We start from the raw sequence: 18,089 nt of genomic DNA on the forward strand, positions 1-18,089 counted from the left end.
TGTGGTAGAGGAAATTAAATCAATATCATATTTTTTACTCTAAAGAGAATTTGACAGAACTTTGCAAAATATTTAAACATAAGTACTTTCCAACTGAGAATTTTAAAGTCCTTGTAGTGGAAAAGATTCAGAATAACATCAATCAAGATTTTTCATGTTTTATATGACTGCAGATATCTAACCTATATCAAATTGCTTGTCTTCCCTGTGAAAGGGGAGAGTAGAAAGCAGAGAGGCAGAATTTGGAAGTCAAATTAAATGAATGTAAAAACTGTTTTTACATATAATTGAAAAAAATATTTTAAGCTATTTCATGAATCTTATTTCTGAATCAGAATTAACTCTAGGCAAAATGTGAAGTAAAGGATTTTAATCACTTTTAAACTCCTCTCTCCCTGTTGGTGGAGTCTAGATAGCAGAGTAAAGGCAGCAACACAAACAAACTTATCCAACATTCCTCTCTAAACAATTTTAATATGATACATCAAATTGAATTCTATAGTGGCACTGTCACCAAATGGTCAGGGTGACATCTAGAAAGTGCATCAAGGGGAGATAATTTAAGAATTAATAAGCTACTTGAAATCCATGGTCAATAAAATAGCCTTGGCATCATATTTCAAGAAATTATAAAGAAAAACTACCCCAATGCATTAGAAGCAGAGGGCAAAACAGAAGTCAAAAGACACAAAGTGATTAGACTATCCAAGGAAAAAAAATGTGAAGATGTGAGAGGTACTTAGCTATGTGGTATGGTGAATAAAGCAACAGTCCTGGCATCAGGAGAGCCTGAGTTAAGATCTGGCCTCAGATATTTACTAGCTCTGTGACGGTGGGCTAGTCACAACTCTCATTGCCTCAAAAACAAAAAAGGAAGAAAGAAAAGAAAAAGACATATGAACTAGATAATAATCCAGTTAGGCAGATTTATAATTAATTTAACATACTCAAAGAGTATTAATGTTGTAGAACTTTCTCTAATGGTATAACATAGGATCCTATTCTTGTTAGCATTTTTAATGAAAGACTTTGATGAATTTCTGAAGAGTGTGCTCATCAGCTCTCCAGATGACACAAGCCTGGAAGAGATGCTTTGAATGTTGTGTAACAAGATCAAGAGATCCAAAGATCTTTTCACAGTGGGCTAAAATTATTGACCAAACTTCAATAAGTTTAAATGTATTTCAACTAATTTATTACTATTTAATTTAAACCAAAATCAAACCAATTTTTTATGAAAAAGTTTAAATTTAGTTTGAGTAAAGAATGTTTTGTTTAACTGTGAGTCATTTTGAAATTTCTTTTTTGGCATTTTCCATTTTTTATTACTTTTTTGACATTAATCAGAGGAATATTGAATGAAGCTCTTTCCGTAGTTGCATCTATTACAGGCAGTAAGGGATCCCTGGCACTGGGTCTGAAATCAAAAGGATGGGAGATCAAATCTGGTTCTAGATATTTACTAGCTAACCTTGGGAAGTCATTTAACCTCTATCTGCCTCAGTTTCCTCAACTATAAAATGGGGATAATAACACCTGCCTTTCAAGGTTGTTGTAAGAATCAAATGCGATTACACTTTAGCAGAGACCCTGGCACATAGTAGGTACTTAATAAGTGCTTTTGTTCTTCCTTTAGGGAGTTTTGCATGATTTTAACATGCATGGAAAACAGCCTTTGGAGAAAAGCAGTTCATAGTGTAGATTAAAAAAAAAGATTTTATCTTTTTTCCCTCCACTTTCTCACTTTTTGACTTTTTCTCTTCTATTGATGGTTTCCCTAAATGCTGTAGCTGAAAGATTCTCAGCCTCTTCCGACACTGGACAATTCACTGATCACCAGTCTAGATCTCTGTCCTAAAAGATTCTTGGAGGAAATAAATGAGATGTCTTCATATGTGCTCATTGGTAATTGTTGTTACAATGTGAAGAAGACAGTCCCATCCCATCCCTAAGCTGTGATTAGTAAAAATTTTTCTAGTTGATGGAAAATCTGGTGAGACTATAATTTGATGTTATTTTGAGTTTGATTTCAGGTATGATTGCCTCAATTGTCAGTAAACCAATAAATAGTGCATCATTTGGGGGAAAACTGTATGCTACTCCAAGGGAGTGTAGTGTAAAAACTGCTACAAGAGGATGTCTCTACCTGGGAAAGTTGAGAGAAGACCTTGCACAGGCAAAGTTAGGATTTTCTTGACTCAATTTTTCCATTGAGCTATTTACTTTTTGAACAGGAAAATTTCTCTCCCTGGTGAATTCTGAGCCTGGTTATAATACCCTATGAAGAATGTGGAACATGATTAACTATTAACTATGAGTCTTACTTGGAATCAAAGTGAACTAAGGGATATTTCCTCTTTCTTAATGGCTTATATCAGCTCAGTTCATGCCCTTGAAAGGACAGCTTTGATACTGTCATAACCATGTCTCTCTTTTTTTCCTTTCATAAAAAATTTGTAAAATCAGAACAGGTGAACAGTGGAAGTTTTGTTGTTGCAATACTAAATCTACTAAATTAATAGATTAACACAAAACATCTGAGTTACTATCATGGCATGCAGAATGAAAAATCTTACTATTTTTAATCTGAAATTATGGTCAACTCCATATCTTAAGCAACTAAATAAATGAGTTCTTAGGTTTGGCATCCCCTTGCTACTAATTATATATTCATGCATAAGATTAGGTCCTTGATGTATCTCATTTTTTTAGGACTATATGAAGTATACACACTATGTGTGTTTGTATGAATGTATGTTTGTTGTGTATATCCTCAAAAGAGAGGAATAGGAATAAGCTATTAAAAATTTCTTGGTTTAATGGAGTTGTAAACTTTGAGGAAGTAACAAAATTAGATTGTTAAATAGAAACGATTAACTTCCAAATGTCTCTAATAGGAATTACAAATTTTGATTAAGTTCTCAAGATTGAATTAAGGATTTTACATATAAATTTGCATTGGTAATTGTAAAGAAAATTTTGAGTCATCTTTTTTCCTATTCTGAAATCTCTGTCTGATAATATTAAGGAACAAAATAGTCCATTTTCTGATTCAGACTCTCATGAATCCTTTAAGATTTCTCCTTTAACCTGTTGATGGCATGTCCATATCAGACACAGGTTTGGGGTAAAAATAAAAAGAGTGAATGGTATATAAAAACTGAAATTCTCTAAAGTTTCAGATGAATTATTAGTTTCTACTTTGGGTTTCTTCTTATTGAATTTCTTTATTCATCCTATTGTAATTTTGGTTTTGTTTTTTTTATTATTAGTTCTCTCTGTGTTATTGCCTATTTTGTAAATTGCTTATTATTTCTCCTTGGACTGACATTGACATATGAATCTTGTACAGCAAGTTCACCAGCCATGCTTTGTGCACAGTGTTTATACAAAGGATCATCTAGATTGATCTCCAGTTGCTTTTCTTGTCAACAGTGTAAGTCCTTGTAGAAGAAAACTATGACAAAGTGGGGAGGAAATGAGTACCCTATCATCTGAGCACCTATAGACTGACTTTATTGAACTGCCACAATCTATGGACCACAAATGTATTTTGGTGTGCAGTGACCAGTTGAGCCATTGGATAAAGACTTTTCCAGATCATGCTGATCAGTCATACCACCACCAAGAATGCTGAGCAGATGACCTGATTACATCACTCCCATGTGAAGCCTGCCATGATTGACCTCAGCCCAACAGAAGCAACCCCTGATTAGCCTCCAGAACTAGATAATCTGAAAAAAAGACCCCAACACTAATCAGTGTTCTTTGGCTACTCATTTGTTTGATCCTTCTTTTGTTTGCTTTTAATGCCCTGCTTTGTATTCTGCGGTTGGGAGAACTTATATACATCTGGTTCAACAACCCACCCATGCATTTAAACTAGACCATCTGCTATGGATATATTCACAAGCCCCTTTGTCCTTGGGGGAAGGGATGCTCCTGCTGGGCCTGGAGGCAGACATGCAGGATTTATGTAATTATTATTTTGCAATCAATAAGGCAACATTACATACAACACCAAATTGTGCTGCTGTGGGCTGGAAGAATGAGTCTGCTTACTCTTTCACTTTTCTTTGGGAAAAGATTATTAACCTTTAGCAATTATCATCCCGCACCCCCACCTTGAGTTTGCAATGTATTGTCAAGTTGCCAGTTCTTTATTATGAGAAAAACAGGACACAAGGTCAGGAAATTGGTTGGCATTATTTTTCTTAATTTTTCTTAAGCTGAGAGGCCTGGCACTCTCACAAAAAATCCACATGAGTGGATTTTTTAGAATAGTCCCATAGGGATTTTATTTCCTGTGTAACAGAAAAGCTTATTACTGACTCCTCTCAAATTGGATGGAGTAGGCATGGGTTAAAGGAGGTGCTTTTTGATCTCCTGCCCACACCTACCTTGCCTTTTAGCACACACTTGCAAGGCAGATATGCAGCAATTTAAATTTCTACTACACTCCCACCTTATGTGAGGGAGCTTGAACACATTTTTAACCCATCATATTACATAAATATGGGACTGTACACAGGATAGTGCTATTAAATAAAATGAACAAAATTTTACAAATATTCATTAATAAAACCATACATTCAGTGAAAGACCTAAATACTGAGATCCACAATTATGACTGTGGCCTTACAAAATATGCTGTCTCTAGATTTTCCTCTGACAGAGAGAGGAGGATTATGTGCTTTTGCAGGTCAGGGGTGCTGCAATTGGATTCTTGACAACTTTGATATCATTCATACTCATATGGCCTCAGTCTGGAAAGCCTGGAACAAGTTCCAAAAGTATGGGAAGAAACCTTGGCCCCCATGGGAATGGCTAACCTCTTAGTTTTGGAGTATCCTAGCAGAAACTCTATATTGCTTGCTTTTGTGGTGTCTCTTTTGGTACAAAGAACTGATTCCCAAGACAACTCCCAAATTACAAACAGCAGGGAATAGGATGATGCAGTTGAGGACAGAGCAGCAATATAGATCTAAATGTGGTGCTATACTATGAGTATGAGCACAAAATGAGGGTTGTACAAAGTCAGCTACTTGTGCATAGTCAGTCTGAGTGACTCCATTTTAAACCTTGTTTAGACTTTGAGTACATTTGTAGCCAGGCTGCAGAAGATGATAGATCTGGAAATACTCTTGTTCATGTGTACTAAATAATTGCATCTCCCTATGATACTGTAATGAGGGAGGAGCCAAATCAGCACTAATTCATAATAACACAATCAAAATACACTTGTCCTTATATGGAAGTTGTTTACTTCTCTCTATAAAAAGCAGCAATCACAGTTCATTTGCAGTCTTATTGTGCTAATAAACTCCTGTGTCGTATTTCCTGAATTTGCCTTATTGGACAAGGCCAGGCCAGACCATAATTTTCTCTGAACAATTTCTTTTTGCAATGGTAAAATCCTTATTTTATTTTTTTTTAATTTTCCTTAAAACATCATTGTGTTTATAATAAATTTTATTGTATCTTGAAAAAAAGTGCACCTTTGTTTTTCACGTTACTGTTGAAGTCATTGATAAATAGTTTTTTTCTCCAGGTATTTTTACCTCTGCTTTTCTTAATATTTTTCTTTCTCATTGTGTTAGAGATCTTATTTGATTTGCTTATTCATTTGAATGATTTTAAATTTATTTTGAGAATTTTTAGCAGTTTCTTTTTAACATTTCCATCATTGTGACAGGATGATTAAGAAAAAGGTTCTCTAGAAGCCTTTCTCTCCTGTATTTCAAATATCTATTTCTATGTACAACAAAGGGTAAATTATAGCTGTTTTTAAAGATGATTTATAATACAATGTTTAAAAGAGAACTTTAAAAAACTATGGATAATTATTATGTATACATGCGAACTCCATAGCCATTTCACAGGAAAGTTACTTTTATTTTCCTCACGTATAATTTCTTAAATAACCAAATTGATACATAAGAAGTTTCTGGATTTTTTAAAATAGGTTGTCAAATGACCTGGGCTGTTTACTATGGCTTAGTATACAATCTAGTGAAAATGACCAGAGAACTCTATGGAGATGAGAGGCAAGATGGACTAAGAAATTTATTGTGGAAAACCTTACAGACAGTAAAAGAGGATGAGAAGGATACACGGATCTTGAATGCTATAGAGATAGCCGAGGTAGGTTTCAAGTCCAACACCTGTTTGTAAGGAATTTCGTGTTTTTCACATCTGAAGATATGATGTATGCAATTAATGTAATTGTAGAATTAAACATTAAAAAATATTATTTTACAATAAGGAAGAACCATCAGCTTTTTGGTGAAAATCGCATAAATTATAGCTCATATTTAAATACTGCTTTATGACTGACCAAATTATTTCCTCATTATAAGCAGTATTATTATCTCCATTTTGTAGATAATAAAATGGCTCATACAGCTTTTGTAATTTGTCTAATGCCATAATGTTAATAAGTGATGGGACAAAAAGTCAAGCGTGGCTTAACATGCTAATGTGCCATTGAAATATTTCTTTTTTCTGCTCTTAATGATTTAATATTTTATTTTTCCCCAATTCCATGTAAAAACAACTCCTAACATTTGCTTTGTAAAATTCTGAGCTCCAAATTCTCTCCCCTTGTCCCTCCCATTCCCATACTCATTGAGGTCACAAACAATTTGGTATAAGTTATACAATTATCCCTTCCACATGGTGGTTTCAAAGTATTGCAGATTCTGGGAATTTGGGGGGAATTTTGCTGAAGCCACAGATGATAGGCAAAGGTCAATGCAGAAAACAGAATCTCAGAAATGCATAAAATATATGTATAATATTGTTTAATATCAACTTAGATTTTACAGTAAGATACTGTAACACCTTATAAAAGAAAAAGACAAAATTTAAACTTATTCTCTGGTATGAAGGGAGGGTCAAAATTTTTACACAGATTTTCCAGATTGCAGGGGGTGCTATGTCCTTCACCTGTCTTGTAAACGGGATAACTATTTATCTCTAGTCATACAAAACACATTTTCATGTTAGTCATGTTATTAAAGAAAACACAGACCCTCCCCCAAAAACAACCAAACAAGCAAGAACAATAAAGAAAGGAAAGAAAAAGTATGTTTCATCTACATTCAGAATCCATCAGTTCTTCTCTGGAGATGGATAGCATTTTTCATCACAAGTCCTTCATAATTGTATTGAATCAGTTGTGTTGCTGAGAACTGCTGAATCATTCACAATTGGTCATCATACAATATTAAATTGTTACCGTGTGCAGTGTTTTCCTGGTTCTCCTCATTTCACTTTGCATCAGTATGTGTAAGTCTTCCTAGGTTTTTCTGAGAGCATCCTGCTCATCATTTTTTTATAACACAACAGTATTCCATCATAACTATTTCCAACACCTTGTTCAGCCGCTCCCTAATTGATAGACATCCCTTCAATTTTCAATTCTTTACCACCACTAAAAGAGCTGCTAGAAATATTTTTGTACCTAGAGGTTCTTTTCCTTTTTGTTTTTTTGCATTGAGATATTTCTAATGAAATAATTGCCTGATTCTCCTATTATTTATAATAGAGAACTCCTACAGGCACAAATGTGACTGTTTGCACATAGCAAAAAGAAGTGAAAGTAAAAACACAGCCTTATTGCTTTCTGCTAAATGAAAATTTTGTGGAAGGTTGGAGGAAATTCTGCGTTTGTGAACTGTGGGGGGGAAAGCATTTGTTTTGAAGAAAGAGCAGAATTTAGGGGTGTGGGGAAGATTTACAAAAGAACAAGAAAAACCATAGGTATAAGATTACCTGAGGAAGTAAAAACATGAGATGTGGGCTCTCAATCTAACATAAGGTTTTCATTATTCAAATTACTAACTGATGTAAAATGAAACTGATATAAAATGGAAAAGAGATAGACTGACTTCAAAATATTCTGGGATTTATAATTTCTTGCTATTTAGGAAGACTGAAAACTAAAGGGATGTAACCCTCAGGCATGGGAAGTGGGTAGTAGGGTGGATTTTTTTTAATTCAAGGCTTGCCTAGGATTTTGGAAACTCTTGAGAAAAATGAGGAGAAAAGAGAGGGAGAAGTGGTTGTTCTCTCCCAGCAGCAGCAGAATAGAGCAGCAGCTGCTCCTCTTGGTGCCCACCACATCTGCATTTCCTTTCTTTAAAGTCATAAAAGTTGACATCCATCTGAACAGACGTGACAAGGGGTACAAGTGACTGTTGTATTTAGGGTTCTTGACCAAGAGGTATGATAAGAACAATAGTTGGTCTCAGACTTACCCCAGCCTTACTTCCATTTGTATTTTTCTTAAATTTATTTTTTTAAAGTATATATTTGCCAGATTCTATATTATTTTTCATAAACACCAGTGGTCAAATATATCCCTTTATTGCTGGCATGAGGGCACAACAGAAAATCTCCTGAAGAGGGTCCTTTTCTGGTACAGGTTTAGGAGTTTAACTCCCAGATCATTGTTAAAGAATTTTGCTCTCACAGACCATTTAATAACTGCCTTTCTATTCCAAGTATAGAATCACTGTGAATTTGAGCAAAAACTACCTCATACACATGACTCTATGTTAAACAAGCATTACTTGACCATTTAAATAAAGGTTCTTGACAACATTCAGAAACTATTGGCAATATTGCCCACCTAGAACAAGCATTTAGAGAACCCCAAGGAGTCAGTTGAGTACTATTTGAAACAACATATTCTGTAAAGTTGCAAGATATAAAATAAACCCACCCAAAACACTAGTGTCTCTGTATTTTATCAACAAAATTCAGCAGGAAAAAATAAGAGAAATTTCATTTAAAATTAGTATAGAAATATAAAAAAAAAAAAACCTTAAGAGTCTACCTACCAAAATACACATAGCAACTATATCTACACACAACTAACAAAGCACTCTTTACACAAATAAAGACAGATCTAAGTGGAGAAATATCAACTGCTCATGAATATATGGAGAAAATATAATAAAAATGGCAACTTAATTTATTGTGTCATACCAAGAAAACTACCAAAGAATAGCTTTATGTAGTTAGAGAAAAATGGCAAAATTTATCTAGATGAACAGAAGCCCAAGACTCTCCACGGAATTATTGAGGAAAAAAAGGGTGGGAAGCATAAGGCCTCTTACACTACAAAGCTACAATCATCCAAACTTTTTGTTACTGGTTAAAAATAAAGAGGTTGATGAGTGGGACAGATTAGGTACACCATATAGGGAAACAAAGGAGCACGTTATCCTAGTGTTTGATAAACCATACATCCTACCTATTAGGTGAAAAGTTCATTATTCAACAAAATCTGTTGGAAAAACTGGAAAGCAGATCAATATATCCAACTATATTCTAAAATAAGCTCTAAATTTGCTCATGAACTAAACATAAAGAGTGACATCATAAACAAATTAGAAGAGCAAGGAGGAAATTACATAGCAGATCTATGGGTAGGGGAAGAATTCATGACCAAACAAGATAGAGAGCATCACAGAAAATAAAATGACCAATTTTCATTACGTAAAGTTATTTTTTTCAAAAGAAAAACAATTCAGCTAAGATTAGAAGCTGGCAATAAGGGAGAATTACAATAAATTTCTCTGACAATGGTCAAATTTTTAAAATACACAGGGAATTGATTCAGCTGTGTGAAAATAAGAACCTTTCCCCAATAGAGTAATAATTAAAAGATATGAAAAGGCAGTTTGGAGAGGAACAAATCCAATATGTCAATAGACATTTTTTAAAGTGCTCTAAATCACTAATAATTAGAGATATGCAAATTAAAGCAACTTTGGTGTACCATCGTACACCTATCATATTTGTCAAAGTTGACAGAAATTACAAAAGAAAAAAATATGGGCAGGATTGTGGGAAAACAGACATATTAATGCACTTTTGGTTCAGTGATTCTGGAAAGTAGTTTGGAAATATGTTCCCAAACCTATTAAATTGTAAGCTAGTAATACCACTACAAGGTACAAAAATATTAGAGGAAAAGGAGAAGGACTAATATGTATAATAATATTTAAAGCAGTTCTTTTCATAAAGGTAAAGAAATAGAAACTGCGAGTGTGCCCATCAGTTAGAGAATGGCTGAAAATGTTATGATATATGAATGTCTCTACTACTTTACTGTAAGAAATGGTGAAGGGAATGGTTTTAGAGAACCCTGGAAAGATATGCATGACATGATACAAAGTGAAATGTGCTGAACCAGGAGAGCAATTACATAATAAAACAACAAATTTGTAAAGGTAAATAATTTGGGGAGATTTAGACATTTCTTTCTGGATATGAATATAATGTGTTATTGCTGCTTTTCTGCATTTACAGATGTAATGACTAACATTTATCCTGTTGACGAGTAACTGTTTTTTTAAAGTCCCATAGTCTGAATTACTAGGCATCTTTCCCCATGGTATTGTTTATTTGGTTTCATTGCATGCATTTAACAACTTGTTTTTTAATTTTTCTTTTATTTTAGCATGTGAGAATGTTAGAGAACACATCTAACAATTATATTCAAAACTTCCATCAAGCTAATACTCATTCTTTTGCATAAATTTAATTATTTTTACACCAAAACTTGAAAATTTTTGTTTTTTGTTTTCAGTAGTAGATAATCTCTTTCTGCCACTGAGATGTTTAAGTTGATTCAAAAAACAAAGCAGGCAGAAAAGCTAAAATTGTGCAATTCTGGATCTCCTTTGGGAGTGCTCCATGGCTTCTACTTAGCTTGAATATGTTCAATGTTCTCAACAAATCATTCTATTCATATGAATAAAAAATAAATAAATTGGTATAAATAAAAAATAAATAGTATAAATCATTCTAGTATGTAGAGTTAAGCAAAAGGGAATTTAGTCCATCGTTCCTCTGGCTACATTTGTGTTTAAATGACTAAAAAAATAGGCAGCCCTAATATAAACAGGATAAAGTATGAAACCTAAAATCACTTAATTTATAAATTGCTAAATATTTCATAGAAGTTATGAGACAGATTTTTCCATTTAAATATCTATAGCTTCCTGTATCACTCACTTCTTCTACCCTAGTTCCATTTCTGAAATGTTTATACTTTGTACCTATCATATTCATATGCTAAATATAATACTTTGATGTGTTTTGTGGCTAGAGATCTCCCTCTATAAATATTAAACATATAACTTGATAGAGATAGCTTTGACAAGGAACCATAACATATTACATGTCACATGAGCCTGTGTTTTGAGAAATCAATTACAATAGAATTTTCTACCTTTTCCTGCATACTGTGGGTCAAAGATGAAACAGATTGTGGCTTTTCCCAATTGCATATGTTTGTATTATCATTCATTAACATTTATTGGCCTGTGTATCAGGGTCTGGCAATGAAAATAATGCAATTGTGAACACTATCCATACACCAAAATTCAATTCAAATTTACTGACATTATTAATATTGATTTTCATTCAGCATTCAGAATTGTCAGGTTCAAGACAAGAATATTCTCTTCATTGAGACTTTTCATAAATACCAAGTAAAATTGTTGGAAAAACCATAAACCTTGCTAGTTAAGCTTGTTAAGTAGCCTGGTTGTAGAAAAGTACAGATAAGGGATCATCCTTTCCCTCTCTTATTAGTGAAACTATATTTTTGACCATGTGTCTGAACAGAATAGTGATGAGATATGAAGGTGCACAAATAGTTAAATAATCTTAGGTCAACTCCCTTTGAAAAAAATTTCTTATCCAGTAATTTAAAGGATGTCATCATTCCACAAAATCAGAAATAAATCTCATAACCATTTTGAGAAATAGATATACATATTTATTTCTTATTTCTAAAAGAGAAATTCTGGAAATACCATTAGTCTGGCAACAAATATACATATTTGACATTCACTTGGATAATGTTCTTTGATCTCAGCTCATTAGTGGTGTCATCTTGGTAAAAAAAAAAATCCAGTCAAGGATTTTGAATTGTCAGAGCTCAAAATTTGAATCCTTATGGGAATCACTCTCCTATCAGTGTTCCTATCTTCCCACCTCCACAGGGCTGGTCATATTTTAATAAACTGCAACATTCCTATGGCTTCTTGAGACCACTCAAAATATGAACACATTGGGGCAGCACCCCTACCCCCAAAAGAGTACTAATTTTGCTTTCAAGTTTTGACTCAAGTGCGGGTTTGCTCTCTTTCATCACCTAAGTCTTAATCTGGGAGATGGAAATAATAATAAAGCAGTTACATAACATCTATTATGTGTTAGACACTGTGCTAAGTGCTTCACAAATATTACCTCATTTGACCTTCACAAAATGATGAGAGGTAGTTGTTTTTATCATTATCCCAGTTTTCCTTATGAGGAAACTGAGATTAAGTGTCTTGCCCAAGATCACATACCTTGTGTGTGACTGTATTTGAAGCTATCTCAAGAATATTGAGGTCATTTTGCTTTATTTTTTCCAGACTCCTTAGGAGGTAATTCACCTGGTTCTCTTGCATTTATACCTACATTTATTCAAATTTTTCATCTTTACTGCTTTAATTAACCTGGGATGAAAAGGTAAATAGATAAAACTCTCTGCTCAAGCAGAGATAACCATTGCTTACCATTTCTTCCTTTCATGCTCCTTCCTTTCCCTCCTTCATCTTACTACAGGATGAGGAAGTTCCCTGAACAAATACTTCTAAGACTCCTAAAAAAAGACCTAAGGAAAGGGTTTTCACTGGCTTTTCAAAGAAAGAGAAATGCATGGAGAAATACGCTCCCCCAACCCTACTACTGTGGACACAAACACAATCCGGAGTAGTTCCCAGTCCATAGTATACTCTCAATTTTAAACGATCACTTCAGCATCCCTCTTCTTCATGTTGTTGTTATTTGTGAATTTTGGAGGAGGACCAAGGATATCACTGGGTAATGTCTTGATTTTCACCTAAACTAGGTTTAAGTGAGGCAGAGTTGCACAAAATCATTAGCCTCACTCTCACTTCCAGAGGCATCCATCTGCTATGCATCTAAACCTCAATCAAACCAAAGCAGGAATCCATAGATGCCTGCCAACTTTCTTCATTGCCTTTGTAAACCTAGTAAAGGTTCAAGAGATATTATTTTCATTGAAACTCCAATTCCTTTCTCTCCCTCCAAAAATCTGGGGAGTTTCTTATGGGATGACTATTACTATAAAGAAGATTGCTTAAATGGGATGCTTTTATCTACAATAAATTTTAAGCTTGAGAATAACCAACAGACTTCCAGCCTGCTTAGAGCATAGTCAGATATCAAAGACATAAAGATTATAAACTTTTTGGCCTACATTTTAGTCTCACCTGTGGATTCAAGAAGCTGTAGAATGTTCAACGGCTACACTCCACTAAAATCATCTAGGTAGATGGGCCAAACCCAGGGTGACAGGAACAATAAGCCTCAAACCTGCTAAGAGTTTGGTCAGACATTGAAGACACCAAGGTTAGACACTGAAGATGCCAATGTTGAAGGTCTGTGTCTGGCAAAAACCCAGGGAAATCCTGAGAGGCAAGGCTGGTTAGTCCAGGTCATCCTGATCTGCAAATGAGTAATCTCCTTGGTTTGATTGCTGGAAGACTTGGTAAACATCTTCAGCTAGTTAAAATCAGGTTCAAATTAGGCTGGTCATTTGACAAAGTTCTTTCCTTTTTCTTCCTATGTTTATCCTCAACCTTTTTCTGATATCTGATCTGTGATGACCAGTAGCCACATTGGGATGGTATTATGATCCAGGAAGGGCCAACCAATATCAGTTCACTCATTCACTTAGGACTATCCCATATTACTGAAGGAAATTTAAGGTGAACTTTGTTTGGGATTTCTACTCCACAAGTTCTCTTGAGGATTTTTTGAAGGGGGATAACCAGTTGGCCATAAAGATTGCTGTAAAAAAAGCACAAAAAAGGGAGTTTAAAAGGTTGGTAAAAATTAAGTGAAATACCTAAAACAGGTCTCCAAATAATCTGTAATATAAAGAGCAGGGACTGTTCAGTGACATTGTGTTTAGACATTCAGGGGGAGATAAAGAGGACAAACTATAAGCTACTTTCTTTTTCTCTGCCTTCACAATCCTGGTCAGATTGGAGATTGTAAAGAAAAAAGAAATATTTTTCCTGGTTTATAGAAATTTACATTATAAACTTGAGACTAAAATTGTAACTGAAATGTAGTATATTTACTGTAAATGTTCAAGATATGGTTTAAAAGCTTTGTAACTGCTGAAATATTTTAGTGGATATTTACAGAGGTTTGTAGCTCCCTTGGATAAAAATACAGAGAGATGGCACAGGCTTCTATTATTCCCTCCCATCCCTGGAGGGTGACAGAGGCACTGCTTTAGAAGGTGATTTCAATGACTCCAGAATTAGCAGAACTGAAAGTAGTTTGAAATGATTCAATACAATGTAATCATTTATTCAACTAGTTTGAAATTGACTATACAATTTGAGAAGTAAAAGTTTAGCAATAAATTGGTACTGTATTAGGAAATATATATAGGAGAAACTCAGTGGAGTGTTAGACAAATCTGATTTTAAAAAAAGGAGATGAACTAAGAAAAGTAGTGAAGATAAAATAAAATACTGAAAGTATAGCAAGAAAGATGGAGTTTTGAAGTCTGTTGGGATTTAATCAAAGTCCACTGGAAGGAGAAAAAACACACACACAAAAAAAGCTATAAATAAGTAGAGATAAGGGCAGAATGGAAAGAACTTTAAAGGTGGAGTCTGTTTGCACTGACCTGAATGAAGGGTAATGTAAAATAAGGGTTTGGAGTGGGAAAGAGTTTGAGGTTTTTTTATCTCATTGAGATAAGAAGAATGTCAGAAGCTTTTTGGAGAAATGCCTGTTGGCAGTTTCAGAGAGATGATGGTTTTACAAGTTATAGTATTTGCCAAATAGATAAAGAAATAAATTTGCAGCATGGAATTATTTGAGTATGGCATACTAACATTCTGTCCTTGAAAGGCCATTAGAAGAGTGTCCTGATCTTCGGAACTTTGTAGATTGCAAAAGAGGCAGATGAGAATGTGAGACTGCCACCATGAATCTTTGAAAGTAAAGTAACAGAAATAGTAAGCTCTATAATTTCAAGTGTTAGTAGCTAATAAGCCTTGGGAAAATTGAGAAAAATCTCTATATTACAGATTATTTGGAGACCTGTTTTAGGTATTTGACTTAATCTTTACCAACCTTTAAAACTCCCTTTTTTGTGCTTTTTTACAGCAATCTTTATGGCCAACTAGTTGTCCTCTTTCAAAAATCCCCAAGAGAACTTGTGAAGTAGAAACCTCAATCAAAGTCCACCTTAAATTTCCTTTACTAACATGGAATAGTCCTAAGTGAATGAGTGAACTGATATTGGTTGGCTAGTCTGACCAACTAACTAGGACAAGACACAGATATCTGAAAAAAAATTATAATGTGGTCTCATTTAAAATAAGATGTGTTTTCCTATTAGGATAGCTGTGTTAGATCAGAATTTAATGAAAAATATACTTAGTATTTGGCATGAAAGTTATATTCTAGGAAACTTCATTGATCAGGAAAACTTGAGTTTAAGTTTAATCTCAGACACTTAATAATTGTATGACCCTGAAGAAGTCACCTCAGTTTGTCTCAATTTCTTCATCTGTAATATGGGGTGAATGATAACACTTATCTCCCAGAGTTGTTGTATCAAATGAGATAATAATTGTAAAGTGCTTTAGTACCATATTTTTAATACAGGAAATTCTATCTGCAATTATTATTTTATGATATATATTATGTGTTATGTATTATTTATTATTATAAAGTATAATTGATAGTAATTTTTGAATGTATTTAGAATCCCAGAATGATAGATATATGAAGTAATTTTCTATATAAGAGGATTCCAAAATGAATTCAATTGAATTGATATTATTTGTTTTATGTTTTTAAATTCCATACTATTGCTTATGTTATTGCTAGGTTTCTAATATTTCTTCTATTGTAATTTTTGAGAAATTTCAGTGTCATAAATGCTGTTAATTTGACAAATGATACCCATAGAGTGATACCGTTGTATCACTAGAAAATTAATTTCTCTCTTAATGCCATTAGATTATTAATTGAGCTGCTAAAGAACATGGTCATAATATTTGAAAACTGTTAAATATTTAGTGGTGCCAAGTATTGAATTAATGCCATTAGAATATGAATTGAGCTGCTAAAGAATGTGGACCCTATGCCTGAAAATTGTTAACTGTTTAATTGGGTATATTTTGCTTTAAAATAGATAATTATAGATTACTGTTGGGGTGGGGAGTGGGAAATACCACAGACTTGTAAATTGTCCTTATCTGTGAGATTTTTTGAAATTGTGTTTGGGCAGAGGGTCATAAGATCTTATCAGCTTTACTGGCAGCTTGTTATAAGATTCTAAATTAATGAAATGATTTGATGAACAACTAGAACCTCTCATAGCTTAGAAGTCATAAGCATTTATAAGTTTCTTTTTTTAAGTGATTTTTATCTAATGAATTATTTGGTCATGGCTAATGAAATTCTATTTGGAGTACTATATGTTTAAGTTTCATCTTTGAGATAATTTAGTATCAACAGACCACAGTTTTAAAGATTTTGTATTTGCCTGGGAGATTAGTAGGCAAAATGGATATCTATTAGTCCAGCATTCTTCTCAGTTTTTGAATGAACCGTCATGTTCATTGTATGTGTGCAACTCCAGAATGTGTCAATTGTTAATTTCTAACCATCGATTTCTTGCTCCAGGATGGATTTAAATTGAAAAGGATGAATAAGATAAGACCTTATGTTGCTTATTTTTAACTGCTATGGCAACAACATGAGAAGAAGAATAATCTAGCCCTAAACTATGATTAGTGGAATTTGCTATTTTTAAATGAAATCTCTTGGGACTTTAATTTGATATTTTTCTGAATGTTGATTTGTGGTATGATTTTCTGGATTGTCACTAATGACACTAATTCAAGGGAAATGTCATGTGCTGCCCAAAGGAAGTGAAGGAACTGTTAGAGGTGGAAATCTGTGTCTAGGAAAGCTGAGGAGACAATCTTGCATAAGCTAACCTAAGAGCCTCTTGACTCACTTTCCCCAATGTGTTCTTTCATTTCTGAACAGGTTATTTTCTCACCTGGTCTGAACCTGACTATGATATTATAGAACTTTACTGCATGATTAGCTTTTCCAAAATAAAGCTTACTCTTCCCTGGAATCAAATAGGGCTAAGGTTTTGAGTATGTTTTAGTAATAAGTTCTCAAAATTGGATTAATGTTTTTATACATAAAACTGCAATAATAATTTTGTAAGGAAAATTTTACATCATTAGTTTCTTTTTTTTTACTGTTTCATAATATTGAGAGACAGAAGGGTTCATTTTACAAATAAAACCTCATGAATCTTTTTAAAGATTCTTCCTGTAGATGGCATTGTTTATATTACTTACAGATTATATACATATATACATTACAAACATATTATAGACATACACACAGAGTTTAAGTAAAGATAGAAAGAGCAAGTGATGATATGAAAACTGAAATTTTATGAACTTCTAGATGAATTATGGATTCCTAATCTGATGATCTTACAGTTTGGTTGTTAGTAAGATTAGTTCTATACATTTTGAGCTGAATTTTAGATTTTAATAGCATAACCTAAGAAATCTCTGCAACTGACTTTGAACCAGAGGAATCAATGTCTGATTATAAATCTGGAACTCAACTGGGACTCAAGATGAGAGGTAATAATTAAATGGACATTTGAAGTGGGTTACCAGGAACAAGAAGACTCTGTGTTATTTAATATTGATGATCATGGTTGCCTTGTTCTTGCTTTAATGTTTCCTGGTGTTTTATGTTTGCCCTCTAGAGGAGCATGCTCAAATTAATTTTATTTATTTTTCATGTATCCATGCAGCTTTGATTAATTAAAATTAATTAAAACCTTGCCTTCTGTTAATATTAACCTTACCTGACCAACACCTGACTTATGGAAAAATAATGTTGTCTATTTGATATTCCTCAGATAGAAGCAGGAGGTTTGAGCTACCCCAAAATAACTTAATTATTTGTTAGCTCAG

General features: G+C 33.6%; 1 protein-coding gene across 8 annotated transcripts in view; it reads left to right on the top strand.

The window, feature by feature from the left end:
- Window positions 1–18,089, top strand: part of TMEM232 (transmembrane protein 232) — a 324,122-nt gene that overhangs the window by 104,032 nt on the left and 202,001 nt on the right. For all 8 annotated transcript variants that reach the window (XM_072597246.1, XM_072597243.1, XM_072597242.1 and 5 more), the window contains one exon: window positions 5,966–6,144. In XM_072597246.1, the coding sequence (XP_072453347.1) occupies window positions 5,966–6,144 (179 nt within the window). The remainder of the gene's footprint in view (window positions 1–5,965; window positions 6,145–18,089) is intronic.

The sequence above is a fragment of the Notamacropus eugenii genome, chromosome 3, assembly GCF_028372415.1.
Source record: "Notamacropus eugenii isolate mMacEug1 chromosome 3, mMacEug1.pri_v2, whole genome shotgun sequence".
Taxonomy (NCBI): Eukaryota; Metazoa; Chordata; class Mammalia; order Diprotodontia; family Macropodidae; genus Notamacropus; species Notamacropus eugenii.